General features: G+C 36.5%; 3 protein-coding genes across 6 annotated transcripts; 1 reads left to right on the top strand and 2 right to left on the bottom strand.

Annotated features, from left to right (window-relative positions):
- Positions 1–128: 128 nt before the first annotated feature.
- Positions 129–4,288, bottom strand: LOC122016478 (probable methyltransferase PMT26). Of its 2 annotated transcripts, none has more exons than XM_042573777.1 (7): positions 4,114–4,288; positions 2,313–3,388; positions 2,082–2,231; positions 1,290–1,560; positions 1,104–1,214; positions 535–709; positions 129–431 (listed from the first exon to the last, which is right to left on the bottom strand). In XM_042573777.1, the coding sequence occupies exons 2-7, from the start codon at positions 3,345–3,347 to the stop codon at positions 155–157; spliced, it is 2,019 nt and encodes a 672-aa protein (XP_042429711.1). In that variant the 5' UTR covers positions 3,348–3,388; positions 4,114–4,288; the 3' UTR covers positions 129–154. The 2 variants fall into 2 exon arrangements, with proteins under 2 accessions (XP_042429711.1, XP_042429712.1); XM_042573778.1 differs by lacking the exon at positions 4,114–4,288 and adding an exon at positions 3,852–3,974.
- An 874-nt stretch (positions 4,289–5,162) lies between these two features.
- LOC122016356 (tubulin-folding cofactor B-like) lies at positions 5,163–20,969 on the top strand. 3 transcript variants are annotated; one of them, XR_006121105.1, is made up of 9 exons: positions 5,166–5,354; positions 5,431–5,582; positions 6,757–6,875; positions 14,795–14,856; positions 15,066–15,107; positions 17,823–17,956; positions 18,831–18,900; positions 20,282–20,446; positions 20,607–20,969. XR_006121105.1 is itself a non-coding variant. In XM_042573626.1 (8 exons), the coding sequence occupies exons 1-8, from the start codon at positions 5,169–5,171 to the stop codon at positions 20,327–20,329; spliced, it is 813 nt and encodes a 270-aa protein (XP_042429560.1). In that variant the 5' UTR covers positions 5,166–5,168; the 3' UTR covers positions 20,330–20,575. The 3 variants fall into 3 exon arrangements, 1 of the variants encoding a protein (XP_042429560.1); XM_042573626.1 differs by lacking the exon at positions 20,607–20,969 and having other exon boundaries at positions 20,282–20,575; XR_006121106.1 differs by lacking the exons at positions 18,831–18,900; positions 20,282–20,446; positions 20,607–20,969 and adding an exon at positions 16,190–16,337 and having other exon boundaries at positions 5,163–5,354; positions 15,066–16,106; positions 17,823–17,957.
- A 27-nt stretch (positions 20,970–20,996) lies between these two features.
- Positions 20,997–24,449, bottom strand: LOC122017692 (DAR GTPase 3, chloroplastic-like). Its single transcript, XM_042575363.1, has 9 exons — positions 24,263–24,449; positions 23,705–23,863; positions 23,467–23,583; positions 23,203–23,346; positions 23,035–23,121; positions 22,620–22,735; positions 22,354–22,535; positions 21,505–21,562; positions 20,997–21,421 (listed from the first exon to the last, which is right to left on the bottom strand). The coding sequence occupies exons 1-9, from the start codon at positions 24,365–24,367 to the stop codon at positions 21,298–21,300; spliced, it is 1,092 nt and encodes a 363-aa protein (XP_042431297.1). The 5' UTR covers positions 24,368–24,449; the 3' UTR covers positions 20,997–21,297.
- Positions 24,450–24,640: the final 191 nt, after the last annotated feature.

The following is a 24,640-nucleotide window of genomic DNA, read 5'->3' on the forward strand; positions in this document are numbered from 1 at the left end:
AGAGATCTTAGCATGTCAAACAAACTATGCAAACTTTGTAATTCTTGTATGCATCTCGCATCAAGAAGCTACAATTACTTTTTGGAAATAGAAAGTTGTAGCGGAAAAAGAAAATCTATATCAGAGCTAAACTGGATTGGACATTAGTATCAACTTACCCTCCATATACAGATCTCATGTCCATGACATTTCTCACAGTAGACCAATTAATTCCCATTCCACTGACATATGATTTCCTAACGACATGTTTCCAATGCTCATAATCTGATGTAAAGTCTGCAGGTGCAGGTTTTCCATAAACCCCAAGTTGAGAATTATTTAGCCAGTAAGGTACCTTCTCCACCCTTAGGGGCCACTGCTCTGGCCACTTCTTCCCTCTGCTAGTTAAATCTACAGGCAACTTGTGCATGCACGCTTGGAGTGTGATATTCCTGTATGCTAAAAGATGTCAATTGACTGAAAATGCACATAATTTTGATAAAAAGAACATGCCAACTGGTGTCCCCTGTCCATCTAACAAAGCAAAGAGCATACCAAGCCGCATCTGGATCATCAGATGCTTGGCAGAGTGGAGGATTATCTTTGGTTCTTTGCTCATAGCATTTGTTATCAGAAGGCTTTCTATAGATAGCTAAACCAACTTGGTTGAGCGTATCACTTGTCTTCTTAACCATCTCCCAGCACATGGATTTTGTCAATGCAGTCATGGCTGTCAATATTTAAAAAAAAAAGGATTTGTACCATTTAAGCTTATTCAGTTTGTAATACATCAAGAGGAAGAATAGCTGTTTGGTTATCTTCATATATGGCAGCATCTTGTAGGGCAATTAAAGTAACTTTTAATATAAAAGAATGGAATCACAAGAGAAGTTCATACTTTGATATTTGGACAAGATTCCTCATGACAAGATTGAAAATAATTTCCCTCAAAACAAGAAACCAAGTTTATATTTATGCCAAGATAAAAAAATGCATATAGTGCTTGTTGATTGATTTTTTAGACATTCATTTACCTGTTAAAGAGCCATGAACATTGTGTCCAAGTTATTTGTTAAAACAATATTATCCTTCCAATTAAATTTATTTTAACTAAAATTTTGCACCTTGCCATATCCCAACATTTTCTTGATCTGTTCGGTAAACTGGAGTTGCAGACCAGACAAAGTAACCACCAGGGCGCAGCAACCGGTTCAACTCCAACAAGAGCATGCCACCTATAGTCACCAATATATTAACAATCCAACCCCATAAATCAAAGTAAAAAAATTCATATTGAATAGATGCAGTACCTTCAATATGCCAAGGAACTCTACACCGGGCACAATGAATAACATCAAAGACCTTACTAGGAAAAGACAGTCTTTTAGTACCCATCACTGCGGATATGGCTGGGATGCCCCTCTCTAGAGCAAACTGGACTTGAGCCTCATGCTCATCTTTGGGTGCAAATGACATAGTAAGCACATCTCTATCAAAGAGATAGCCACCAAAGCTAGCCACTCCACAACCAACATCCAGAACCACACGGCTGCGTTGCCCCCATGCTATATCAGGCAAAGACTGCATTTATTCTCAAAAAGGAAGTATCTTTCAGTGTTTCTAGAGTGTTTCCAACAAGAATCTTTTTAGATTTTGTAATAAAACTAATGGCCATCACAAATTATTCTGTCCTATCAGAATCTAGATATCAGGATGTGGAAAAGAAAACAACAAAGGTCTCCAAGTTTTCACATTGAGTTCTTTCAACCTCTGAAATTACTTCAGGATTTTTATGATCAACAAATTTGATAAAATAAGAAATAAACATGAATTAACTACAGTAATCTACAAGGAATAAGTTAAGCCAGATACAAACTTAGAAATTCTCCATATAAGCATACAGATTGGTAGGTCATTGCAGAAATAAAAAAACAAGAGAAGTTATCAACAGCCATGACTATCAATGAAATATTGCTATTGGTTGGACAGTATGTGACAAACCACAAGGGATATCACCCAGTTAAGAAATAGGCTTCACTATTGTACCATATTAAAGAACCAACACGAATTCAAGAAATTGAATTACCCAAAATATTTATTACCTCTTGAATGAAATCAATATAATGAAGTGCACCATGTATAAATTGCGTTCCACCTCCTGGAAATTCAGTATATTCTCCAGAAACTTTCACCCAATTTTGGTGTCCTTTCACTTCTGCAAGTTTGGTATGAGGGACATTGTTGTACCATATCTACAGAAAGGCACTAATATTACTACAGAAGAAATTTAATGCAGAGGGAAAAAAGGCAAAATGACAATGGCCAAAAAATACCTTTTGCCTACTCATTGGCCACCTAATTGGTGGTCTATATCCATTAGGCAGCGGAACAAGGCAGGTCGGGGGCTCCTCAGGGCAATGTCGTTCCCTGTGTTCATAATGTCCAGTTAAATGAAGCATCTTAATAGCTGCTTCATTGTCAAGACAAGGAATATAGTCTATTCCTGCAGTAACTTGACAAAGCTTCCAACTAGAATCTAAAGTTTCTTCTTTGGAGGAAGAACCCTCTTGCATCTCCTTCTCGTTCTTTGATTCTGCAGCTTGTGTAGACCATGTAGCACCCTGGGTATTGGTTTCATTTAAAAGTTCTGATTGAACCCCGGATGGAAAGTCCTCATTGCCACCAGTGGCCTTTAGTTGATCCGCCTCGTTCCCATCAAACTCTTGTGTATTTTTTCCTCCTTGGTCCAATTTTTCCTCTACTGTACTATCTTTTTCATCTTCAGTTTTGCCATCATCTGATATCTCATCTTGATTTGATTTCTTCTCTTCAGTAATTTTTTCATCATTTTCAGCTTCCTTTGATTCTTCCTCTGTTTTCTTGTCTTTAGGATTGACCTTTTCACCTGTTTTAGTATCCTGATCCAAACCTACAGCCTCCTTGTTTGTTTCTCTGGTTTCCTCTTCATTAATGTCATTAAAGGACTCAGTTTGAGAACCATCACCTGACTCCTCTTTATTGTCTTCTTTATCCTTTGGAGAACTCTCAACTCCTACTTTGTTTATCAGTGTCTCAGATGTTTTCTCTGCAAAGGAGTTGGCTTCATTTTGAACATTATTGTCACTGTCATCACCACTTGACTCTTCTCCTGAATGACTTTTAAAAGAGGTAGGATCAGACCTGGAAACTTTTCCATTAGTGTCAGATTGTGTACCAGATATAGCTGTAGGGACAACTATTGAGGATGTCATCATCCACACTGCTACTAAGCCGAGGGAGCCGAGGGCGACAAATACGACAATTGTAGTCGTCGAGCAATATGAGGATGTCCTTCTGCTATCCATCCTTGAGCTTGCCACAAATGGCATGTTTGTGTAAATAGATTTATTCAAGCATTGACGTGATAGTCCTGAGTAATTATCAAACAATACGAACAAACAAGGTATCTCTTCAGCACATAACAAGACAATAAACTTTTTAAGCCATAAATATTGCACATGCGTGGAAGACAACAAAAATAAACGACATTAAAAAGGAACATGTGTAATTTAAGCTAAACAAAAAAGAAAAAAAGACATTTTTTTAGCAGATTAATTATAAATCAAGAACAAAGACTGAAACGAAAACTAGCAACAAGAGGAGTATTCCTTTCTGAACATAAACTAATCTCTAACACCAAATGAGGAATCGAAACATATTAAACTAATCAAAAAAATATCATTAAACAATGGAGTCGCAATCAAGAAGCCGCAATGTCTAAAATCATAGACTCAGATCTCAGAATTTTGTACTTCATCGGCCTAATATGACTAGAAACTGAAACACGGTAATAGCAGTATTTCCAACCATCAAAAGGAAAATCCTTTAGCTACCTTTGATTACAAAGGAAGCAAGTCGTTAAGATTTAGTTTGTAGATCTACACCAATCAGTAGTTCATACTAGAAGAGTGAAATGGCATTCTCAAATACACATTCTTGCCATTCGAATCAACAAAACTATGCTCCGCGCAAGATCTGAAGAAAACAGACATTGATGAAATAAAATGAAGCTCGAAGAAGCATCCAAAACTCGTCTAAATTCTAACATAAAGATTGCAAAAACGAAAAAAAAAATCTTTTCTTTTGGAGACAAACCTATAAAGTAATGGCAGCACCACTAGGTCCGCGATCTACAGCAAGCGAAGCAGGGAATCGGAACAGTACGCCTCTACGGCCGACGACGTCCGGCGATCTGATTCGCGTTGAGATTGAAACCAGAAGCAAGCGCCGAGCGAAGTGAAGCGAGGAGCCGCGGCGGAAGATTAAATAGAGATCCGACTCGTGTTCCGACTTAAGCTACCTCTTAAGTTACGGCAGGGAAACGGAAGGCAATGGATTGCGCAGGCCGGGGACGCGACTATCGTCGTGTCTTAGGTCGTGATTCGTCATCCGTAATTCCCTGCGGATCTGAAGAACGGCCGACAAATGTTTTATAAATAGTATACCACAAAACCCGTTATAAATTCTCATATATCATTTCAAACTGCAAAATGCACGACATATGTCGGCCGTGATGAACGGTTGGATCATGGGCATGTGCGGAATCGGAAGCGGAGTTCCACCAACTAGACAGCATAAATATGCTCTCTCTTAGTAGGGTAGAAATGTAAATTGACTAAAAAGATAAGATTTTATTTAGAAATCAAAATTATATTTTGTATTAAATAAAAAGAGAGAGATTGGAAATTGAAGTATAATTATTATAAATAATGATAAAAAAAAAAACTAATTAGATTAAAAAATAATTTCATTTCTCCTTTGAGATATTTCTTGCTCCTTACTTTTCTTGAAGTGTAATTTCACGCCCGAGATTATGGTGTCGTGATAGTATATTCAAATTATCATCTAGATATTGTCAATTTGATTCCGGCTATGATTTATTTATAGAAAATTTTTCTCTAAATGGAGGGTATAATTAAAAGCATGCTGGGCTTTTGGCCTAACCATCATATGCACTTTTTGATTTATCCTGATAGTGAATGGAAAACTTTCGTGTAATCAAACTGGTCATTTCTGAGTATAGGACCGGGACGGTACTATAGGATAGTTGGTTAACTGGGATTATTATTTTTTTAAATATAATTTCACATATTACTAAGGATATTTATGCAAACTTTTCAGTTTCAATTTCTCAATCTTCAAGGATATTAATGCAAGTTTTCCAAAAGGGTAAAGGAAGGGAGACGACGGCCGCAGCGCGTCTGCGTCGGCGGAGTGCGTACCAGAGCTCGGCAATGGCTTCTCGTCTTCAGCTACCAGGCGACGACTCGGTGCTCCTGAGAGTCACCCACTCGAACATCAAGAGCTTCTCCGCAGACGTCCGCTTCTCGCCCGAGGTTTTTGATAGCCATGGCCGCTCCCACTCACTCACATCTTGCTGTTTCTCATACTTGCTATGGATTCAACTGTTAGATGTCCGTGGAATCCATCAAGGATAAGTTGTGGAAGAAGTGTGGTACTGCGGTCGATTCCATGCTCCTCGAACTCTACGACGCCGCCGGATCCAAAGTCGTTGACCTCAACGACGCTACGAGGTCATTCGGTTTCTACTCTCCTCAGGACGGGTCAGTCCCTTGGCCCTTATTCTTCCTAGTTGAGGTTCGCATTGATCGCCGAGTTTTGGGTACTCCGGATCTATTCATTTGGTGTTCTATTCCTTGTCTTTCTTTTGACTACTCTTTTTTCAAGAAGTGTAATGGCATAAATGCAGGACATTGTTGTTAAAAAATGATATGAATTATCAATTCCAATAGCTTGTCACATGTTGACTGCCCTTGATTGAAAATGGGATGATATAGAAAGAGGAAAAATCGTAAATTGAAGGATGAATATCAAAATGACCGGAATGGCCAATATTTCCTTCCTTCATGGCAGCAAGGACGTTTGACATAGTCAGGGAGTTTTTGAAATGTTGTTAAGAAACTATACCCGACTTCAGTTATCATTGTCGATTATGTGTTTATTTCTTCCAGTGACTAGACTGTGGTTTAGGCTTAAACTCATACACCTTGAAATTGAAAAGCCACCTACTTGGAATCACAATTCTTACCAAGATGTGGCTATGGTTATATCCAGAATCAAGCTACTGGGAGCCAGCCAGCCGTAAATGTGGTTAATGGTCACAGGTCAAGATAGCCTTGGGATAACTCACATCCTTGCTCTGTGTACCTTTTTAATGCTAAATAGGGCTAATTTGTCATGTAGGTACAGGGAAAAGATTGCATTCATGGGTGTAGCTAGCTACTATAGGCATTAGTTGTACTGGAGGATACACATCGAGGAAGGAAATTTATTTGATGAATCCATTGGATATTGATTGTTTGAAAAGGCCAAAGCAGAATTCTATTTGTCTTCTTCGATCATTCTGAGTAGTTGCATACACACATTGAAAATGATTTCTTTTCTTCTTAATATTTGCCATTGTATTTGATCACTTGCCAAAGATGAAGCCGAATGGAGTAAACTCATGTCCTTAGCCTTTTCACACGGTTTACTTTCTTCCGATTCCCAATTGTTCAAGTTTCAGTTAAAAATGTATGTAAGAGCATATTTCTAGAAGATCAGGGTAAATGTTTTCTAGTTATCCTGCTATGTAGTATGTATTACTTCAAGCTTATGCATTACTCAAGTTTCAACTATTGGGTACTTTCATTGAAGTATTGGTTTTACTTGAGAAATTGCATTTCCTTAGCCTCTTGGTTGAATTTTGAATAATTCATTGTGACTGATCATTTTCAGGTACCGTTTGCATATTATTGATCTTGATCCTTCTTCAGTAACCTCTGGTGGCTGGTTGGAAGACACTTCATTGGTTGAGAAATATAAAATTTCAGAAGAAGCTTACAATAAGCTTGATAGTGAGTATCTTCATTTATTATGGAAAACTACCTGTATCTGGTTTACCTGTTTCTGTGGTCTCATATACAAGTGGGACCTATACTAACAGTTAGGATCTTGAGCGCAAAACAATACAAGCGCAGTGGAATAAACAACAAGATCTTTTCTAGAAGATCCATGCAAAGGAAATTTTATACTAGTTGTGATGAGAGATATACCTTCGTTGCGTAAACACGAACTCCCAAAAGTAATTTTGTCCTCGTTGAATCTCAGTACGATCAAGTGTTTGCACCTCTACGGTATCCAAATGAACACATCCTTCCGTCCGTCTCACGAACTCACGACTTGAAGAAGAACCAACTTTGTGGTGCTAGCCACTTAGAAGGTTCGGCCAAGAGAGGATTTGGCCAAGAGGAAGAAAAGGAGGAAGAAGGAGAAGATCAAGAGTTTCTCTTGAAAAATGAGCTCAAAAGACCTTTTATATTCTTCAAGGAATACCAAGAGTCTCAAGGAATACTAAGACTCTAAGAGTCTTTGCCTTTTGGTCTTCTTCCAATAATGATACTACTTAATCTTCATTAATCTACATTATCCTCTTAATGGGTTGAATTTAGTATATTGGATTAACCATTAACCCAATAGGTCATTAATCCAATAAGCTTAATCATCTCATAATTGACTCTTAGGGTTGATACTAACAATCTCCATGCTAGTGTCAATCACTACAAAGATGACACCAACACTTTGGATTAACCCATTATTCTTAAGGTCCTTAATATTTGAGTCAAACTAAAATAAAGTCATCTTCAAATCAACATGTTCTTTGTATATAACCCAATAGACTCTCGTAACATTGGCAATGTGTCCAAATCAATATTTTAGATACATAAGCAATGAGTGACATCTAGCAAGGCATCATTGCTACCCAAGTATCCAGAATGTCGAGATTCGATCTAACATTTTCGTATCTATTATATTGTATGACTCAATTCTTCTATCCTTGATATCTAGATTAATCAATGAGGCATAGATCGTGTCATCCTTTTATCAATCTTTATGTTTTTTGATCCCTAAGTAGACACACTTAATCAAATAAGCTTAATATTTCATATTGACTAATTTGAGCGTGACCATACATTTTTGTATCTTACTTAATCAAGGGGCCCACAGATATCACTTTCGTTATATGGAAAGGATAGATCTCATCTAGATCACTCTCATCCCTGCGCATAACTTATTGCATACTCACTTTATAGTCCACCTTGTTACATGTAACGTTTAACGATACCAATGTATACAACTCCTTATGTAGGGAACTACAGTGACTTCAAGTCTAAGGACTATTCATACAATAGTCACATGAGAATGTTTATGACACTCATATAACGATTCATGAAAAATCTCATTGCGGGTTAATTCAGTACATATTCTCTAATATATACCATGTGTAGATATCTCATATCCATGACTTGTGGGATTAAGTCATCAATTGACCTACATGTTAGTCTCAATGCATTAATATTGTCCTTGCATATTAATACTTGATCAAGAATAGTTAAGAGTAGTGTCTATATATATCCATAGAGTCCCACTATCAATTCAACAAATTGATATATTATAGACTAGAATCTACTACCCTAGGACATTATTATACTTATTCATCTGGCACAGATCTGAAGCAAATATAATAACTATAACCTGTCTTTTATTAATGAAATATGATACAAAATGTTCTAAATCAATTAACTCTTGATTGACTCTTACGACTTACGCTAACAATCTCCTTATGTCACTAGTGTCAATCACTGAAATATCTAATATTCATTGACCTAGTGTAACCATCATGCTTCCTCTATGCAAAAGTCTTGATTAAAGGATCTACAATGTTAACATCGGTCAATACTCTGCATGGTCTCACATCTATTCTATCAATGATCTCTCGAATGAGATGGAACTGTCGTAGTATCTAATACCTAGCACCACTATTTAAGTAAAATACATACTCTAACTGGGATTTGGAATCCTCTTTATCAGTTTGAAAGCTTGCATCGCTATAACCCTTTACAGCGAGCTCCTCATCACCTCCAAATATCAAGAAATATTCTTGTGTTCTTCTCAAGTATTTAAGAATATTCTTGACTGTTATCCATGACCTTCACCTGGATCTGATTGATATCTAATCGTGATGCTTAACGCATACGAGACATCAGGGCGAGTACAAAGCATGGCGTACATGATAGACCACCCTATAGCAGATGTATAAGGAATCTGATCCATGTGGTCCCTTTCTTCTTTAGAAGAGGGGCATTGAGTCTTTGAAATGTTTACCCCATGTGACATCGGCAAGAATCCCTTCTTAGAATTCTGCATGGCGAAAGGATTAAGCACCTTGTCAATATATGTACTCTAACTTAAACCAAGTAATCTCTTAGATTTATCTCTATAGACTTTGATGTCTAATAAGTCTTTCATTGAGAAACAATTTCTCATTTCTAATAAGAAGTATGTCATCTACATACAAGATGAGACACGAGGTTCATCTTCATTCTTGATGAAACCAAACACTTTGATTGTATCATCGAATTAAAGATTCTAGCTTCTAAAAGTTTACTTTAATCCATAAATGGATCTTTGCAATTTACATACCTTTCCAACATCCTTTGGATGTACAAAACCCTCAGGTTGTGTTGTATACATATCCTCGAGTATATTTCTATTCAGAAATACAGTGTTGACATTCATCTGTTAGGTCTTATAATCATAGTAAGCGGCAATAGCAAGCATTATCTGAATAGACTTAAGCATCACAACTGGTGAAAAGGTTTCATCATAGTCTATACCATGAATCTGCTTAAATCCTTTAGCTATTAATCGCCCCTTGTAGGCATGCAAATGATTATTCATGTCAGTCTTTCTTTTAAAGACCCACTTACACCCAATGGGTTTGATCCTTTCAAGTAGATCAACCAAACTCCATAATTGGTTGGTGTACATGGATTCTATTTCTGACCTCATGGCCTCCAACCATTTCTCAGAATATGGGCTCGTTACAGATTCTTGATAGGATGTAAGCTTGTTGAGATCAACAAGCATTACATCACCGTGGTCAGACAAGAGAAAAAAATATCTCTTAGGCTAACGACATAATCTATCAGATCTGCGTAGCGCTTGTTTTACCTGAACAAGTCGTTGCTCCACAACTACTTGCGGTGTAATAGATTCATGATCCACACCACTTTGTGGTGCCTGTTCAATTTTCATTAAGGTCTCAATGCTAGTTTGTGTATCATAAATTTCTTCATAATCAATTTTACTCCCACTAGCTGTTCTAGAAATAAAATCTCTTTCTAGAAAAACATTATTTCTGGCAACAAACACTTTGCCTTGTATGGGATTATAAAAGTGATATCCCTTCGTTTCCTTGGGATATCCTACAAAATAGCACTTATCGGATTTGGGGTCCTAGTTTCTCTAAAACTTGACGTCGAACGTAAGCCTTACAACCCCAAATCTTCATAAAAGACATCTTGGGACTCTTCTTGGTTCATATCGTATATGGTGTCTTTATGACCGCCTTAGATGGAACACAGTTAAGTGTGAAAATAGCTATCTCTAAAGCAAATCCTAGACGGAAGATCTCTGACTCATCATTAATCGTATCATATCTAATAAAGTATGATTTTTCCTTTCTAATATACTATTCTAGTGTTCCAAGTCGAGTAAGTTGAGATGTGATCTCACACTCAACGAGGTAGTCATGAAACTCTTGGCTAAGGTATTCCCCACCTTGATCTGATCGAAGCATCTTAATACGCTTATCAAGTTGGTTTTGTACTTCATTCTTGAATTCTTTTGACTTGTGTTTCATTAGATACACATAGTCATATCTACTAAAATCATAGTAAAAGTAATGAAGTATTAATAGCCTAGCTGCTATATTGAAAGGGTCGCATACATTAGTATATTTGAGTCTTAACAAATCATTAGCTCTTTCGTTGTGTCTACTAAATGAAGTCTTTGTCATCTTGCCTAGTAGATAAGATTCGCATACCTCATCTGATTCAAAATCAAATGAGTCTAAAAGTCCATCCTTATGGAGTTGTGATATGCGATTCTTATTTATGTGATCTAAGTGACAATGTCAAAGATATGTTTGGTTTAGATCATTATATTTGAACCGTTTGGTATTTATGTTATAGATTAGGTTTTAGTTTAGAACATAGAGTGTGTACTGTAATAGAATATTTCATTGAAATAACCAGAACAATATTTATCATCTATTACAAATAAAAAACCTTTCTTGTCTAAACAAAAAACAGAGATAATGTTCTTAGTTAAAGCAAGAACATAACAACACTCTTAAAGTTCTAAAATAAGCCCACTAGACAAAGATAAGGAATATATTCCTACATTATAGCAGCAACCCTTGCGTCATTGCTTACTCGTAGGTCCACTTCGCTCTTCGTCAATGATCTACTATTTCTTAGCCCTGTACATTCGTATAAATTTGAGATGCACAGTCCGTATCTAATACTCATGAAGAAGAAATAGATAAATTGACTTTTATAACATATGTACTTGAGGCAAAAGTCTCACTTCTCTTCCTTTTAACTTTCTCTAGGTACAATTTATCGTTCCTCTTTAAGTATACAGTCTCACCGCAATGGAAGCAAGTTCTTCCTTAGTCACCCCACCTTTGGGTTTCAATGAGACTTACCCTTTGGGTTGCCGTTTGCCTTTGCCTTTTTGCACTATCAAAATGGTACTAGGGTTTGTCTTCTTAAGGTTGAGTTCAGCAGTTCTCAACATGCTTAACATCTCAGATAATGGCTTGTCAATTTCATTCATGTTGTAGTTCATGACAAATTGACTATAACTTTTAGGTAATGACTGCAGAACAAGGTCAGTGGTCAATTCTTAGCCCAAAGGAAATTCTAATTTTTAAAGGTTCTCAACGTACTCAATCATTTTAAGTACATGAGTTCTTACGGGACTTCCCTCTTGCATCTAGCATTGAAACAAGGCTTTGGATATCTCAAACCTCTCATGTCTTGCTTGCCCCTGATACAGTTGTCTAAGATATTTAACTACATCATGAGCATCCATGTTCTCATGTTGCTTCTGAAGCTCAGAGTTCATGGTTGCAAGCATAAGGCATAACACATCTAATGCATCATCTTGATGCTTCTTATAAGAATCCTTATCCGCATGAGTAGCAGTGGTGGCGGGTGGTTTAGGAATAACTTGCTCTAGGACATAGCTTTCGTTCTTACTTGAGGACAATTCTCAAGTTTTACAGACCAAGAAATCAGTTCCATTGAGCTTGTCCTTATCAAGGATAGATCGCAGAGAGAGAGAGAGTATTTGATGTACTAGACGACATGGTTATCTACAACAATAAAATGCAGAAATAAATATCATATTCAGATTATTTAATTAGGCCTTTAATTAAACGTTCTCTCACTGAATTGTAAAGTTTGGTAGGAGCAAATCATGGATGTGGTTTTACCCACACTATTAGTTCTAAATCCAAAAGCAATGACATTCAAGTGGGATAAAATTCATATTATACCTCATCTTGAGTTAGCTTTGCCTAATCGCCCAAGACTTGTATAAGTTAGGTAAGCAACGTGTACCAATTGGACAAGATTCATATTATATCTTATCTTGAGTTAGTTTTGGCTAATCGCCTAAGACTTGTATAATTTAGGTAGACAACGTTTACCAATTACATCATATGTAACTCTTGTATAGTTAGTTGAACAAGACTATTTGTTCGTTTTCTCATATCATGAAATCTATGTTATAACTCATCTTGAGTTAACTTTGGCTAATCATCCAAGACTAGTATAATTGAATTACATTGTATAGGATATGCCTCTAAGTTTTCAATCCAATTGAGGTAACTTAGTTAAGTAGCATCCAATGTCCAATAGTCGGGCATCACAATTGTCCTGTCACACTCTATCAAAATAAATCGAGTCACATTGCTTTGAAACCAATATCTTAATTGATCGAGGTAGTAGTGAGTACCGAACTTTGGTAGGCATATTAAAAGGACCTAATTACGATTAAACTACACATGCATCATACATCAACACATATGCTAAATAGAACGTGGCATGGTTATGGCCCTATCCACTACGATCTTGTCAAGCCAATGAGAAGATCGAAAGGTCAACCTAGGTAAAAGCATCTTCTCCAACTGCTTCCTTGGTCGTCGTGTGTTGTTATCCTTCTTCCTTTTTCACCATCATCTAAAGAAATCTCGAGTTACATTTAAGGGTAGTCTAATTTTACAACAAGAATGAAAAAGATGAAGGCACGACACGCAGATCGTATTATGAATTACAACATACACACAATCATATCGGGGTAAAAGGTCACAACCATGCACCATGTCATATAACATTCACAATAGATGTATGACAAACTATGATTTCAATCAACGAATTATGAGTCGTAACTCCATGACAGCGCCCCTTGCGAGGGTTTCAGGGGGCAGCATCCCCGAAGCAAAATTATTTTGCAAACTCATTTGAATGAATTGTTGCCATACCTAAGACCACTATATACCCAAGACCAACAAAAATTGTTTACAACAGTTTGTGTGTTTCACACAATCTGTTCTCAACAGATGCCAACCCGAGACCACCCATAGCCATGTATATTTCTGTCGAACGAAATCAGACTATAGCATGCATTCATAACACGTATGAAGATGTTATATCCTTTAGATCATTCAACACAAAACAAATACTCATAACATGATGCAAATCATAATAAAAGTCTCATGCAATTTCTATATTACATATTGAAACATTACTACAACTTAATATACGTCTTCGCAAGCGGCTCTGATACCACTGTAAGAATCTTGAGCGTAAAACAATACAAGCGTAGCGGAATAAATAACAAGATCCTTTCCAGAAGATCCATGTGAAGGAAACTGTATACTAGTTGCGATGAGAGTTATACCTCCCGATAGCAACTTTGTCCTCGTTGAATCTGTATGATCAAGTGTTCGCACTTCTACGGTATCCACACAAACACGTCCTTCCGTCTGTCTCACGAACTCACGACTTGGAGAAGAACTAACTTTGTTGTTCTAGCCACTTAGAAGGTTCGGCCAAGAGGAAGAAGAGGAGGAAGAAGGAGACGATCAAGAGTCTCTCTTGAAAAATAAGCTCAAAAGGCCTTTTATATTCTTCAAGGAATACCAAGAGTTTGTACCTTTTGGTTTTCTTCCAATAATGATACCAATTAATCTCCATTAATTTACATTATCCTTTTAATGAGTTGGATTTAGTATATTGGATTAACCATTAATCCAATAGGTCATTAATCCAATAAGCTTAACCATCACATAATTGGCTCTTAGGGCTAATACTAACACTAACAACACTAGACTATGAGCACAATAGTAAACTACCAATCCCATTGACATAAACTACGAGTTCTGTCAAATGGTTTTTCACATGTCACTGCTCATTTTAGGGCCATATTAAGTTAAATTCTATCAATTTGTTTTGATTTGAATAGATCCTTAATGTTAAGTTTTGAAGTTTCCTTTAAGGACTTAACAACCAACTTAAAACTAGGCTTTCCAAGTAAATTGAATCATTTAGTTTTATCAGCGTTGCTAGGGGAATGTGGATTAATATACCTCCTCTTGTACTGGTATAGTATGAGCCTATGAGGATTGATGCTGGTACTAACAGATAAGTTACTTGTGGTCCTTTGCCATTGAATCTGTACTGTTTAGCATATTTTTCATTTATGCTCGTTACAACTATGTAGAGAGCTCAATGCTGGATAATTACATATTCTATCAATTGCTTTTTAAATACCTGTCATGGTCCAGGAGATTATCTTTTACCATCTGATCTCTCAACAGTATTCTCATCATAACTCTAGATTGTTTTCTTTATCTGTTCAGACAACTTTAGGAAGTTCAAAGAAAAAATCACAGCTCAAAATCCAGTGGCTAAAGAAGGAAAGGTATGTCTTGCGTTCTATTATTTGCCTCTTATACCTCATTAATAATTTTGTGTTGCAGCACCAATTTTCTTGTGCAACAGGTTTTCTTTAGGCCTCAGCTTCTTTGTCACTCTAATTAGGCTGCAAACTCTGTCGCCATTAATTCTTAAAGTTAATCTGGCATGCAACTTATACTTACACCTAAGTTTTTTTTTTTCCTTTTATCTTAGCTATCTGAGAATTACATGGAAGACCTATGTGCAAATATCAAGGTTAGTTGCTGTTACTTTCCTGTTGTTCAGCATTTCTATTATGTACCTGTTATAATGTTTATGTTTTACAGAGAATATGGAAATTATTTCCATGTATCTGTCTCATATGATAGATATGCATCTCTTATGTAGGGAACACAATGAAAACCAGATGCACTAATACTCAATCTTGGATGTGAAATATAACTTCACCTTCTAAGCCCATTATTATGCAACTACAATGTGGATTCTAAATGATTTTACAAGTGGTTATGTCCATTACAACATTTGAGAAACTGGTTGCCTACTATGTTTTATAGCTATTCTTAATAAGGTTTTGCATGATTATAACTACGCCATTGTGTAATCGAAAGTATGATAAAATTCAGAAAGATACAGATAGATCTTGATGATTTTTAGGGAATAGTTCATTTTTTTTTCCTTAAACCATTCTATCTTACCCCCACCAATAGTATTGCCTGGTCAAAGTCATGGTTAATATTAACCCCAAAAGGCATTCTCTTCTCAATAGAAGCATGGCATGAAGGATCAGAGGTAGGAGCCCTTACCCTCAGCCTTTAGTTCATCTCTGTATAGTCAGCCTCTATAACATGTACCCCATCATGTGTGTTGATACCACAATCATCTAGAGCTTCATAGTATTCACCTCCGATATGCACACCTCCCCCCTACAAAGGCAACTACCTGCACTCACAACCAAGTTTGTGGAGGTGTGCTGCTTGATCCAGATATCCAGTACCACAGGCTTCCCCACAACTCATACTTTTCCTGCCAGTAACACTTTGCACATGATCAACTACATGGTAGTGATGCATAAAAGCGGTCTTTTCCTCCCTTGCATCCTTCCATTGTTGCTTCCTCGGCAGCTCTCTCTTTACCTCTCTTTCTTTTTCTTTGCTAAAACCAAATCTGAAGTCATGCAATAAACCAGGGAAGTCATGAGTGCTGGAGGCCCTAGTAGTAGATTTTGTCATCCTGGAGCTAAAATTTGTCATGCAGGTGAATTCAATCAAATAGAACATGATTTTATTTTAATATCTTTATGCACAAATTACCGGGAGCTAAAATGGATTCTTTCCCAGGACCCCGCATAGCGGGAGCTTCATGCACCGGGCTGCCCTTTTTATGCACAAATTACCAATTCGAGAAAAAGTCACATTCCCTTGATCCTACTTCCCTTCTTCAGTAATTTAAGCATATGATCTATTGTAGCAATGAACTATTTTCAAGGTAAAGGAACATCTCTGCTACCTAAACATCTTTAATAGTAAGCTGCATTTCTGTTCACCTTAATGATTGTTATATGGGACCTTACTTGTGCTAAACGCACATGTATTTTCTTTGAACTGAGCATACATGTAATATGCACCATAGAGTCTTGTTGCTGTTGGCAATCCAGCAAAAGCCTAGGCTCGTCATGATTCATACAGAAATTTACTGGTGTTCACTATTAAGCGATGCTTTTGCAGCATATTGTTTGGACACAATTAATAATGACCTTTTTTTTGTTTCACAAAATTAGTTGGCAAGATTATAAACGATTTTGCAAAAGAATTCAAGATATAATTAGCTGAATAAATAAGCCTACAAGTAGCTCGATTTTGAGTTTGTTTAAATAAATTGCCCATGCTCCATTAATGGACTTTTCTGAATGAACATAGTGAGTGAGACATAATGGTGAGAGTTTGAGGCAACCCTGGAAGAGCAAGAAGCAAATTAAAGAGACTACTTGTAAATAGGATAGGGCTTAATTGAAAATAAATTAATTTGAGGAGTGTAAAAGTAAAATAACAATAATAATAATCTATATGAGGGTAGAGGGGCTACCTAACGGGTATTCCTAATGATTTTTCCAACTTTAAACCTTTTCTGTGTAATTTAAACAGGAATTGCTGTAGGATGGATATGTAAGTTATCTGTATAGTTCATGTGTAATTCTGTAGAAATGTTATGCGTTAAAATTAATATGGTTTCAAGACAAGTGAAATGTTTAATTCTGCAGCAATGTTGACCATTGAATTTATTATGTTTTTCTAAACGAGTGAATTTAATGCCACTTTAGTTGTTCTTTTTTTCTTTTTTTGGTTTGATAATTTGAGGATGGCAAAGTCAATACTGAACAAGACATCATTAAATTTGGGCGTCAATATGCCCTTAAATGATACATAGAGTGAAGGACAATCTATCCTTTTCTTGCATTTTGCATGCTAAAATAATAGATTCTTGGCAAATCTAAAGGGCAGCCCCATGCACCAATGTGGGGTCCCAATGAAGGGTCGAACCATATTGAGTCTATTAGCAAATCTACTTTCTCAAAATTTATTTTGAGTTGCCTCAAGTGTTAGTGGAAATTCCAGGTGTTTGGGGGGTCGTTTTGTGTATGATCGAGCAGTTGATTTCATATCTATCTTAATGCAGAGACCATTTTATATTCCTATCTAATTAGGTATGCAAAATCGTGTTCATATATGGATTGTTGCATTACAGCCAATATATAATGATACAAGACAACAAGTAGGATTCAATTTCTTGTAATTCTGTGTTCTTTTGAGATTAATTCTATGTTATGTTTTACAATTGGATTCTTTCATCCACCCTATGAGATTATATTGTTGTACCCCTTCACCAATCTTATGCTTATTTAGTTTTGTGCTAAAAAATTGGTTGAATGGAGAATATTGTCTTCCATTGATGAATTTTCTGTCTTTTATACAGGTAGGGGATAGATGTCAAGTTGATCCTGGCGAGAAAAGGGGAGTTGTCAAATTTGTTGGAAGAGCTGAAGATCTAGGACCTGGTTTTTGGGTTGGAATTCAGTATGATGAACCTCTAGGAAAGCACGATGGCTTGTACGTCACCTTTTATTTTATTAATAACGGAAATAAACTTTCTTAGCTGCTATCAATGGTGAATGGCCTACACAAAGCTGATGTGTTTTCAGAAAGCGATAAACACACCCATCTGACAATGACAGGGTTACTTTCTTGAGCTATAGTTATATTCTCACATTTAAGAAATACAAAACATATAGGGAAGAGACTAGCTTAAGACCATTTGAAAGTTCTATTTCACTTTGGAAATGGAGAAAATCACTTTTTTTTTAAGTTGATATATCATGTGATTCATGAACGGCAATTTGGTTTTTGTTCTCTAAACTCTAATTAGATATATTGCAAGTAGAACAGGATAGGTGTCATTCCTATTTTTGATTTTGCTGCAATTTTAGCTTATTCTGCAGCTATAGTTTATTAATCTTTTTTGAAACTTGCAAGGATATGTAAATGATAAGTCACCCAAGAGAACTTTCCCTAACAGCCACTATTACCTGTTTAGCCCTTTCTTTTTGATAATCCAGGTGTCCGGTCTTTACCCGACTAATCCTGGAGGTAGATAGTCTTCCCCCTGGTTCGCCTACCATATAAATCCGGAGTATAGCTTATGCATACTCAGAAGCCGACCTCCAGGATATTCGTCCCATTTAATTGTTTAGCCCGTTCTGATGGTGTAGGAAGATGCTCTTAGCTTTTTTGTACTGTAGTTAATGTGTATATTCTTGTTCAGATAGGATCACTTTATCTTTGGCTATTAGGGGTCCTCTTAGCATTCTAGTGTTTTTAGGTAGTTATAGCAGTTGACATTTTTGAAATGCACTGGATCATGCATATTTAGAATGTCTTGGAATTTTTGTATATTATTATCTATCTTCACTTTTGGACACTGCAGGGTAAAAGGTAATCGCTATTTTCACTGCCCTCCACAACATGGTGCTCTGATTAGACCTGACAAAGTCAAGGTAACTTGTGTTACTGATATACCATCTCATATTCTTCAGGGTTGTTACTAGTTTTAAGAAAATATGCACAAAAGGCTTCTATCTCTGAGTCTGGTGTAGGAGCTTAGTTTTTTGTTGTAGCTAAAACAATTCAAACTTTGTTATTCCATATCTACAATTAGAACTAGAACAATCCACCTTTGAATCGGTTATTTAGACATAAGAAAGACCACATCTTAGCAAGGTTGGGTTAAGGTATTTTGCCAGTCAAAATATGCTATCTCCACAGCTTGAATCGGTTTCTTACATATTCACCAGTGGATGGAGGCGGTATTTGTTAATTTAATAACTCAAAATAAACATCAACCTTCTTGGTCCTCTAAATGCTTATATTTACAAAGAATTTTTTAAAACATGAACAAGAAAGGAGAAGAGAGCTGTTGGAGCTCTTGAAAATCTCAGGGGAATTTTAATCCTACACCAAGAACTTAAGGGTTATTATTAGATTATGACATTGAAATATAGATTCTTATATAAAGTCTTGGTAAAAGATGGACTTAGTGAAGGTACCATGGTAGTGTGATATGCAAAATGCATAATAGACCCAGTCATTTGCAACACATCACACCTTGCATATCGGCACACGAGCATAACTGGCGCTAGTTTGGAAAACAAGGCTATGTGATGCTCACCAAGGCACTTTGATGCTCTTTGTACTTTGCATCATTGTGACTTGCATCAACCTAGTGAACCCACTTGTCTAGATGAATCAGTGCTTTGAATTGGTGCAATGTGGATTGTGCAAGTGAATCAATGGCATAGGAGAAATCAAGATAAGTGCAGCATAAGAGATCCAACCGTAGAAAAGGGTTAGTCTATATAAGCACTACAGTGGACTAAGGAAACTCGCATTGAATTTAATAAAATTCTCACCAAGCAGTCTTTCTTCTCCTTCCATTCTTCGTCCATACAGATGAAGCTGCTCCAACCACTCGATTGGCACACCCAGTGGGCATATACCAGTAGTCTTGTTATGAACCATAGGCTTTTTCTTGGTAATGCAAGTTGCATAAAAGTAGACAATCTTATTGTATCCTAAAGGAAATTTTCTAGAACAAGGTTTTAGAAACCACCACTAAGTATCACCCCACTGAAATCCAGTTGAAATTGTCTAGTTGCCGAGTTCATGCCAGTCGAATATAACAGTTTTGTAATTGTGAAAATAATGAAAATGGAAATATGCTTAGGAAACAAGAAATTGGACATGCTACAGATTGGATATGATTGATTGTATATAAAGGGAAAAAGATGTTTTTCCTCATTATCAACAGTGGAGTTTTATGGTTGATTGGAATAAGTTCTGTCAATGAAGAAGGTATGCTAACAAATTTTTTACATTCAGGTTGGAGATTACCCCGAGAAGGATCCTTTCGATGACGAAGAAATATGAAGAAGGAGTTTTCATTTCATTTTACTTCCGTATCTGCCTTTGCCGATCCCCATGCTATCGTTATTTTGGTTATTCGAAAATGAATCTCTTCACCATCACCTTACAATGTGCTGGAAGGTTGGTACTCAAATTATGTTTCTTGATTGCTGATGGCAGTGTAAAAACTAATTTATTATGTAGGTTAAAGTGTCTGCAATTTTTTTATATATATTTTTTGGATGAAGCTTTTTAAACGAGCATTCTACATTTTTTTCCTTTCATGTGCAAACTGATCAAGAGATGGCATTACCATGATATTATGTTGAAGCTCAGCAAGACTATTTAGTAGTAAATATTTTTTATGTTATTCGATGTGTGATGCAATAGAAGAACACAATGAGCAGACTGCGTCTCGTTTTGCAACAATCAATCTGACTCTATTCGACTTGCCTTCAGATAAAAACCATATATCAATCTTATAATGTATCTGAAATCTCATCTACTGAACTGACCTTTTGTTTGTTTGTAGTCTTCGGAGTTATGGTATTGTGATTGGACATCTAAATTATCATTCAAGTACTTACAGTTCGATTCTCAGTTATGATGTATTTATAAGATTTTTTTTTTTCAAATAAGAAACACAATCAAAAGATATTCGGCTTCTGAACTAGCTGCTACATGCGAGAGATAAACAATAAAATTAACTGAGATTATCATTTATTTTTTTTATTTGTTTGTTGTATCTCATACAATTCAAAGTACATAAAAGTTACTTGTGTTCTATGTTAAGTCTATTAGAACAACCAATTGGACTGGCAATTGATCGCCTGGAACAGGCAGATGACAGTCTGAAATTAAACAATCCGTACTCCACAGTTTGAAGGCGAAAACTTGGGAGCTCGACTGATCTACTAGGGCATTGCGAGGATAATAAGCTTGTTGCACTTGCTAACAAAAAGAAGGATATAGACATCCCAAGCACCAGAGGTTCACTTTGGAGGTCTTTCCAGAGCCAACCAACCAAATCTTCCCTTCCTGAAGTCGTTCAAGATGCGGAAAGCAGCCTGGTTAGCGTCCCCATTAAAGAGTTGAAGGGCAAGCTTCTCGATGAATCTGAGTTATCAGGCAAGCTAACGAATTAACTCTCATAAGTAGCAGGAAGGAAATAAGTAGAATTGGTTGAGATGCAAACTTACACTCTACCACATTGATCATCTAAATCAATCCTATATCGTTTGCGAAGAGATTCTGAGCCTGTCAGAAGACTTCATTGGTGAGAAAGAAAAATAACAATTTATTGTTTAAAATCATTTCTATAGTATAAATAACTCTTCAAGTGATATTTCTAGTATGATATCTATACCTAGATGAGATCAGCATGAAAAAAAAAGGTTAAAAAAAAGGCAGCCCGGTGTATCCAGCTTATGTCAATGCAGGGCCCTGAAAAAGAATCGGATTGTACATGGCCTTATCCTGCATTGTAAGAGATTGTTTCTGCGATTTGAACCCGTGACCACAAGGTTATACAACAGCAGCTTTATCATCAAAAATAATAATAATCATAGTCATAATAATAATAATAAAACGCCATTGAAGTTGTCAATGTCTATATTTTAAATATGTTAAGGACATAAAACATTGAATACTTTTCTATATGTTAAACACAACTTAAAATGCTAAAAATTTAAATTTATATATATATATGAAAAACAATGAATCGGTTATTGACCATCACAACCTGTCTTTTGCAGTCTATATCTATGAACAAGATTTCTTTGTACAAAAGACAGATGAATCCTGAGCACTAAATGGTCTGCTTTTAGGCTGCTTACTTTTCTATGGACTATCAAACACTACTAGGGCACTAGGGCTATAGTTGACGTCTAGCAATTCGATTCGCATGCTAGAGTTATTAGTGTCTACTGAAGATTTCACCTCAAGTATTAGACATTCAAAACAAGTTTATGCAAATGTACATGAAATTGGCAGCAGGAAAAACATCATGATTATTGTATAAAGTTCACAAGTCTAGAAAAAGAACTAACCGGCTTCAGGAAGCCTTGTCAGCATCTGCACAAGAATGCCTGCAACATCAGCGACATCATATGATCTCTCTCCAATGTCATCACATATCGCAAGCTTTATTGCAGCTGCCTGATCACTAATTCTCATTGGCAATATGCCGGGAGAGTCCAACAACTCAAGATCTTTGCCAAATCGTACCCATCTTGTACAAGAGATGATGATGCCAAAAATAAGTGTTTCTCATAAGAAGGTTATTGAACTAGAAAAAAAAATGAAAAGAACATACTTCAATTCTCTTGTAACACCAGGTCTTGCAGCAGCTGGACACATCCTTCGCTTTAGCAACCGGTTGATCAAAGATGACTTACCTACATTCGGATAACCAACTATTCCGGCACGTACCTTTACCAAAATCAGGACAACATAAGTGATCAACCTAAACATAAAAGCACATATATCTTAAGATCATTCTTCTACATGATTCTGTAGAAATTGAGTGACTAATAGAACTTTGTTACATAAGTAAAAGTAGGCTACATCGCTCGAGCTGTAAATTTGCATCTTGCGTGTATTCTATTGGATACAAAGCTCATTGCAGTCAAACTCTTGCTTGGGATTAGGATAAGAAAATATAAAAAAGGGACTATGTCTTCAAAGAGAATGTTCAGGAAAAAAGAGAATTTGCACAAAATGAGAATTACTGGACGAGGAAGTAGCCCTTTTGCTCTGCGTTTAATATTCACAGTAGCAGCTAAAGACTTTGCAAGCCTCCCAAGTCTCATCGTTCCCTGCATATGAAAAAACAACTAATATTTGAATATTCCAGCACCTAAGCTAAAAATCTAGTTCTGGTCAAGATTTTGGTGTACCATTCCAAGTTGCCCATTAGCAAAAACAACTTTTATTCCCTGCCTTGCAAAGAAAGTAGCCCATGCATTTCTGTCTGCAGTAGATATCATGTCTTCTCTATTCAGAACTAAAATCTTCTTACGACTTCCAAGCCAGGAATCCATCTGATTGTTCAGAGAACAATAAGAAAAGAATTTGATAAATTCACTCGCAGTTTATTTTTTAACGCGAAGGCACTGAAGTCAGTTTGCTTTTAGTTCTCGTGTGTAGGCTCTGAAACTAACCTGAGGATGACTGGTAGCCAGTGGAATTCTAGCATCTCGAACTTCTATGACAACATCCATTAACTTAAGCTGTTCTTTCAGTTCTTTTTCTGATTTAGCAATATGACCTGGGTACCACTACAAAGTTCCAAAGTTTCAAGGTGAAGATTCAATGCTAAAACACTGGACAATGCAAAAAATATAAACTTGGTGACAGAACAATTTCAAAGACTGGTCCAAATGCACACCTTATGTATACCTGTACAGGGCGCAACGACCTAGTCCAATGATTTAAATCAGACTCCAAGTTCTCCCAATCACTTCCTTCAAGGGAGCTCTTTCTCCAATCACTTGGAAGATTAGTTTTATCTTTCAGTGCCCAAGTTAGTGGTGTTCCACCAGGAACCTGCAGTACACTCTTTGAGAATATTAGAAACCTATTTCAGGAACAACACAAATATGAATTGATAAGATAAAAATATGATGGTTTTTTTCCAGAAATCATTAGTCTGAATAGACAATAGAACGTGAAGCAAAGTACGACAGAAACATGAACGAATAAAGTCAATAAGCATGTAGATCAATAGAAAGGTGCTTCACAGGATGAGGCAATGCAAGCTCTTGAGCTATTTGATAAGAAACTATAGCCAGCTACAGTTGGAAATAAAAATGGTAACTTTCAGCATTCATTCACAGAGAAAATGCATCTTGCATCAAAATAAATAGTTCATGAAGCAAGTGATAGTTTCCATGTAAGTGAATGAGGAGGGGGAGAACAGTTGACGATAAAACCCTAGAGGAGGCTACACGGGCTTACCGAGTTCGACAGAGCGAGAGTAGCGCGGATAGCCGAGGTCTTCTTGATCTGTGGATACGAGATGAGCGAAGGGCGAGGATGCGGAGGAGGCGCCAAGGAAGCCATGGGAGAAGGACGAAGACCAAAAAGATCTCGAAGGCGGAGGATAGAGCCACAGAGGGCCAGAGGAGCAAGAGGAAACCGATCCGAACAATTTCATTCGACCCCCTAAAGTTTCTCTTGGAAAAATTATATTTTACTCCCAAAGTTTTACATCGAGTTACATTTTACCCATAATTTCTGACCCATTTCACCAATATTTTATTGCAAAGGGCGTTTATTTTTTAAAAATAATAATAATATCAAAATAGTATCAGAACATATTTTTCATTCGAAAAT

Source organism: Zingiber officinale, chromosome 8B, assembly GCF_018446385.1.
Source record: "Zingiber officinale cultivar Zhangliang chromosome 8B, Zo_v1.1, whole genome shotgun sequence".
NCBI classification, from domain to species: Eukaryota; Viridiplantae; Streptophyta; class Magnoliopsida; order Zingiberales; family Zingiberaceae; genus Zingiber; species Zingiber officinale.

Excerpts from the sequence above, each read along its gene's own strand:
- LOC122016478 (XM_042573777.1), bottom strand. The coding sequence starts at position 3,347 with ATGCCATTTGTGGCAAGCTCAAGGATGGATAGCAGAAGGACATCCTCA. Across the intron at positions 710-1,103 it reads AAATGTTGGGATATGGCAAG|CCATGACTGCATTGACAAAA; the intron begins GTGCAAAATTTT and ends AAATATTGACAG. Across the intron at positions 432-534 it reads GATGATCCAGATGCGGCTTG|GAATATCACACTCCAAGCGT; the intron begins GTATGCTCTTTG and ends TTTAGCATACAG.
- LOC122016356 (XM_042573626.1), top strand. The coding sequence starts at position 5,169 with ATGCAAGTTTTCCAAAAGGGTAAAGGAAGGGAGACGACGGCCGCAGCG. Across the intron at positions 17,957-18,830 it reads CTAGGAAAGCACGATGGCTT|GGTAAAAGGTAATCGCTATT; the intron begins GTACGTCACCTT and ends TGGACACTGCAG. Across the intron at positions 18,901-20,281 it reads TTAGACCTGACAAAGTCAAG|GTTGGAGATTACCCCGAGAA; the intron begins GTAACTTGTGTT and ends TTTTACATTCAG.
- LOC122017692 (XM_042575363.1), bottom strand. The coding sequence starts at position 24,367 with ATGGCTTCCTTGGCGCCTCCTCCGCATCCTCGCCCTTCGCTCATCTCG. Across the intron at positions 23,122-23,202 it reads CTAATGGGCAACTTGGAATG|GGAACGATGAGACTTGGGAG; the intron begins GTACACCAAAAT and ends TTTCATATGCAG. Across the intron at positions 21,422-21,504 it reads GATGATCAATGTGGTAGAGT|ATTCATCGAGAAGCTTGCCC; the intron begins GTAAGTTTGCAT and ends CTGATAACTCAG.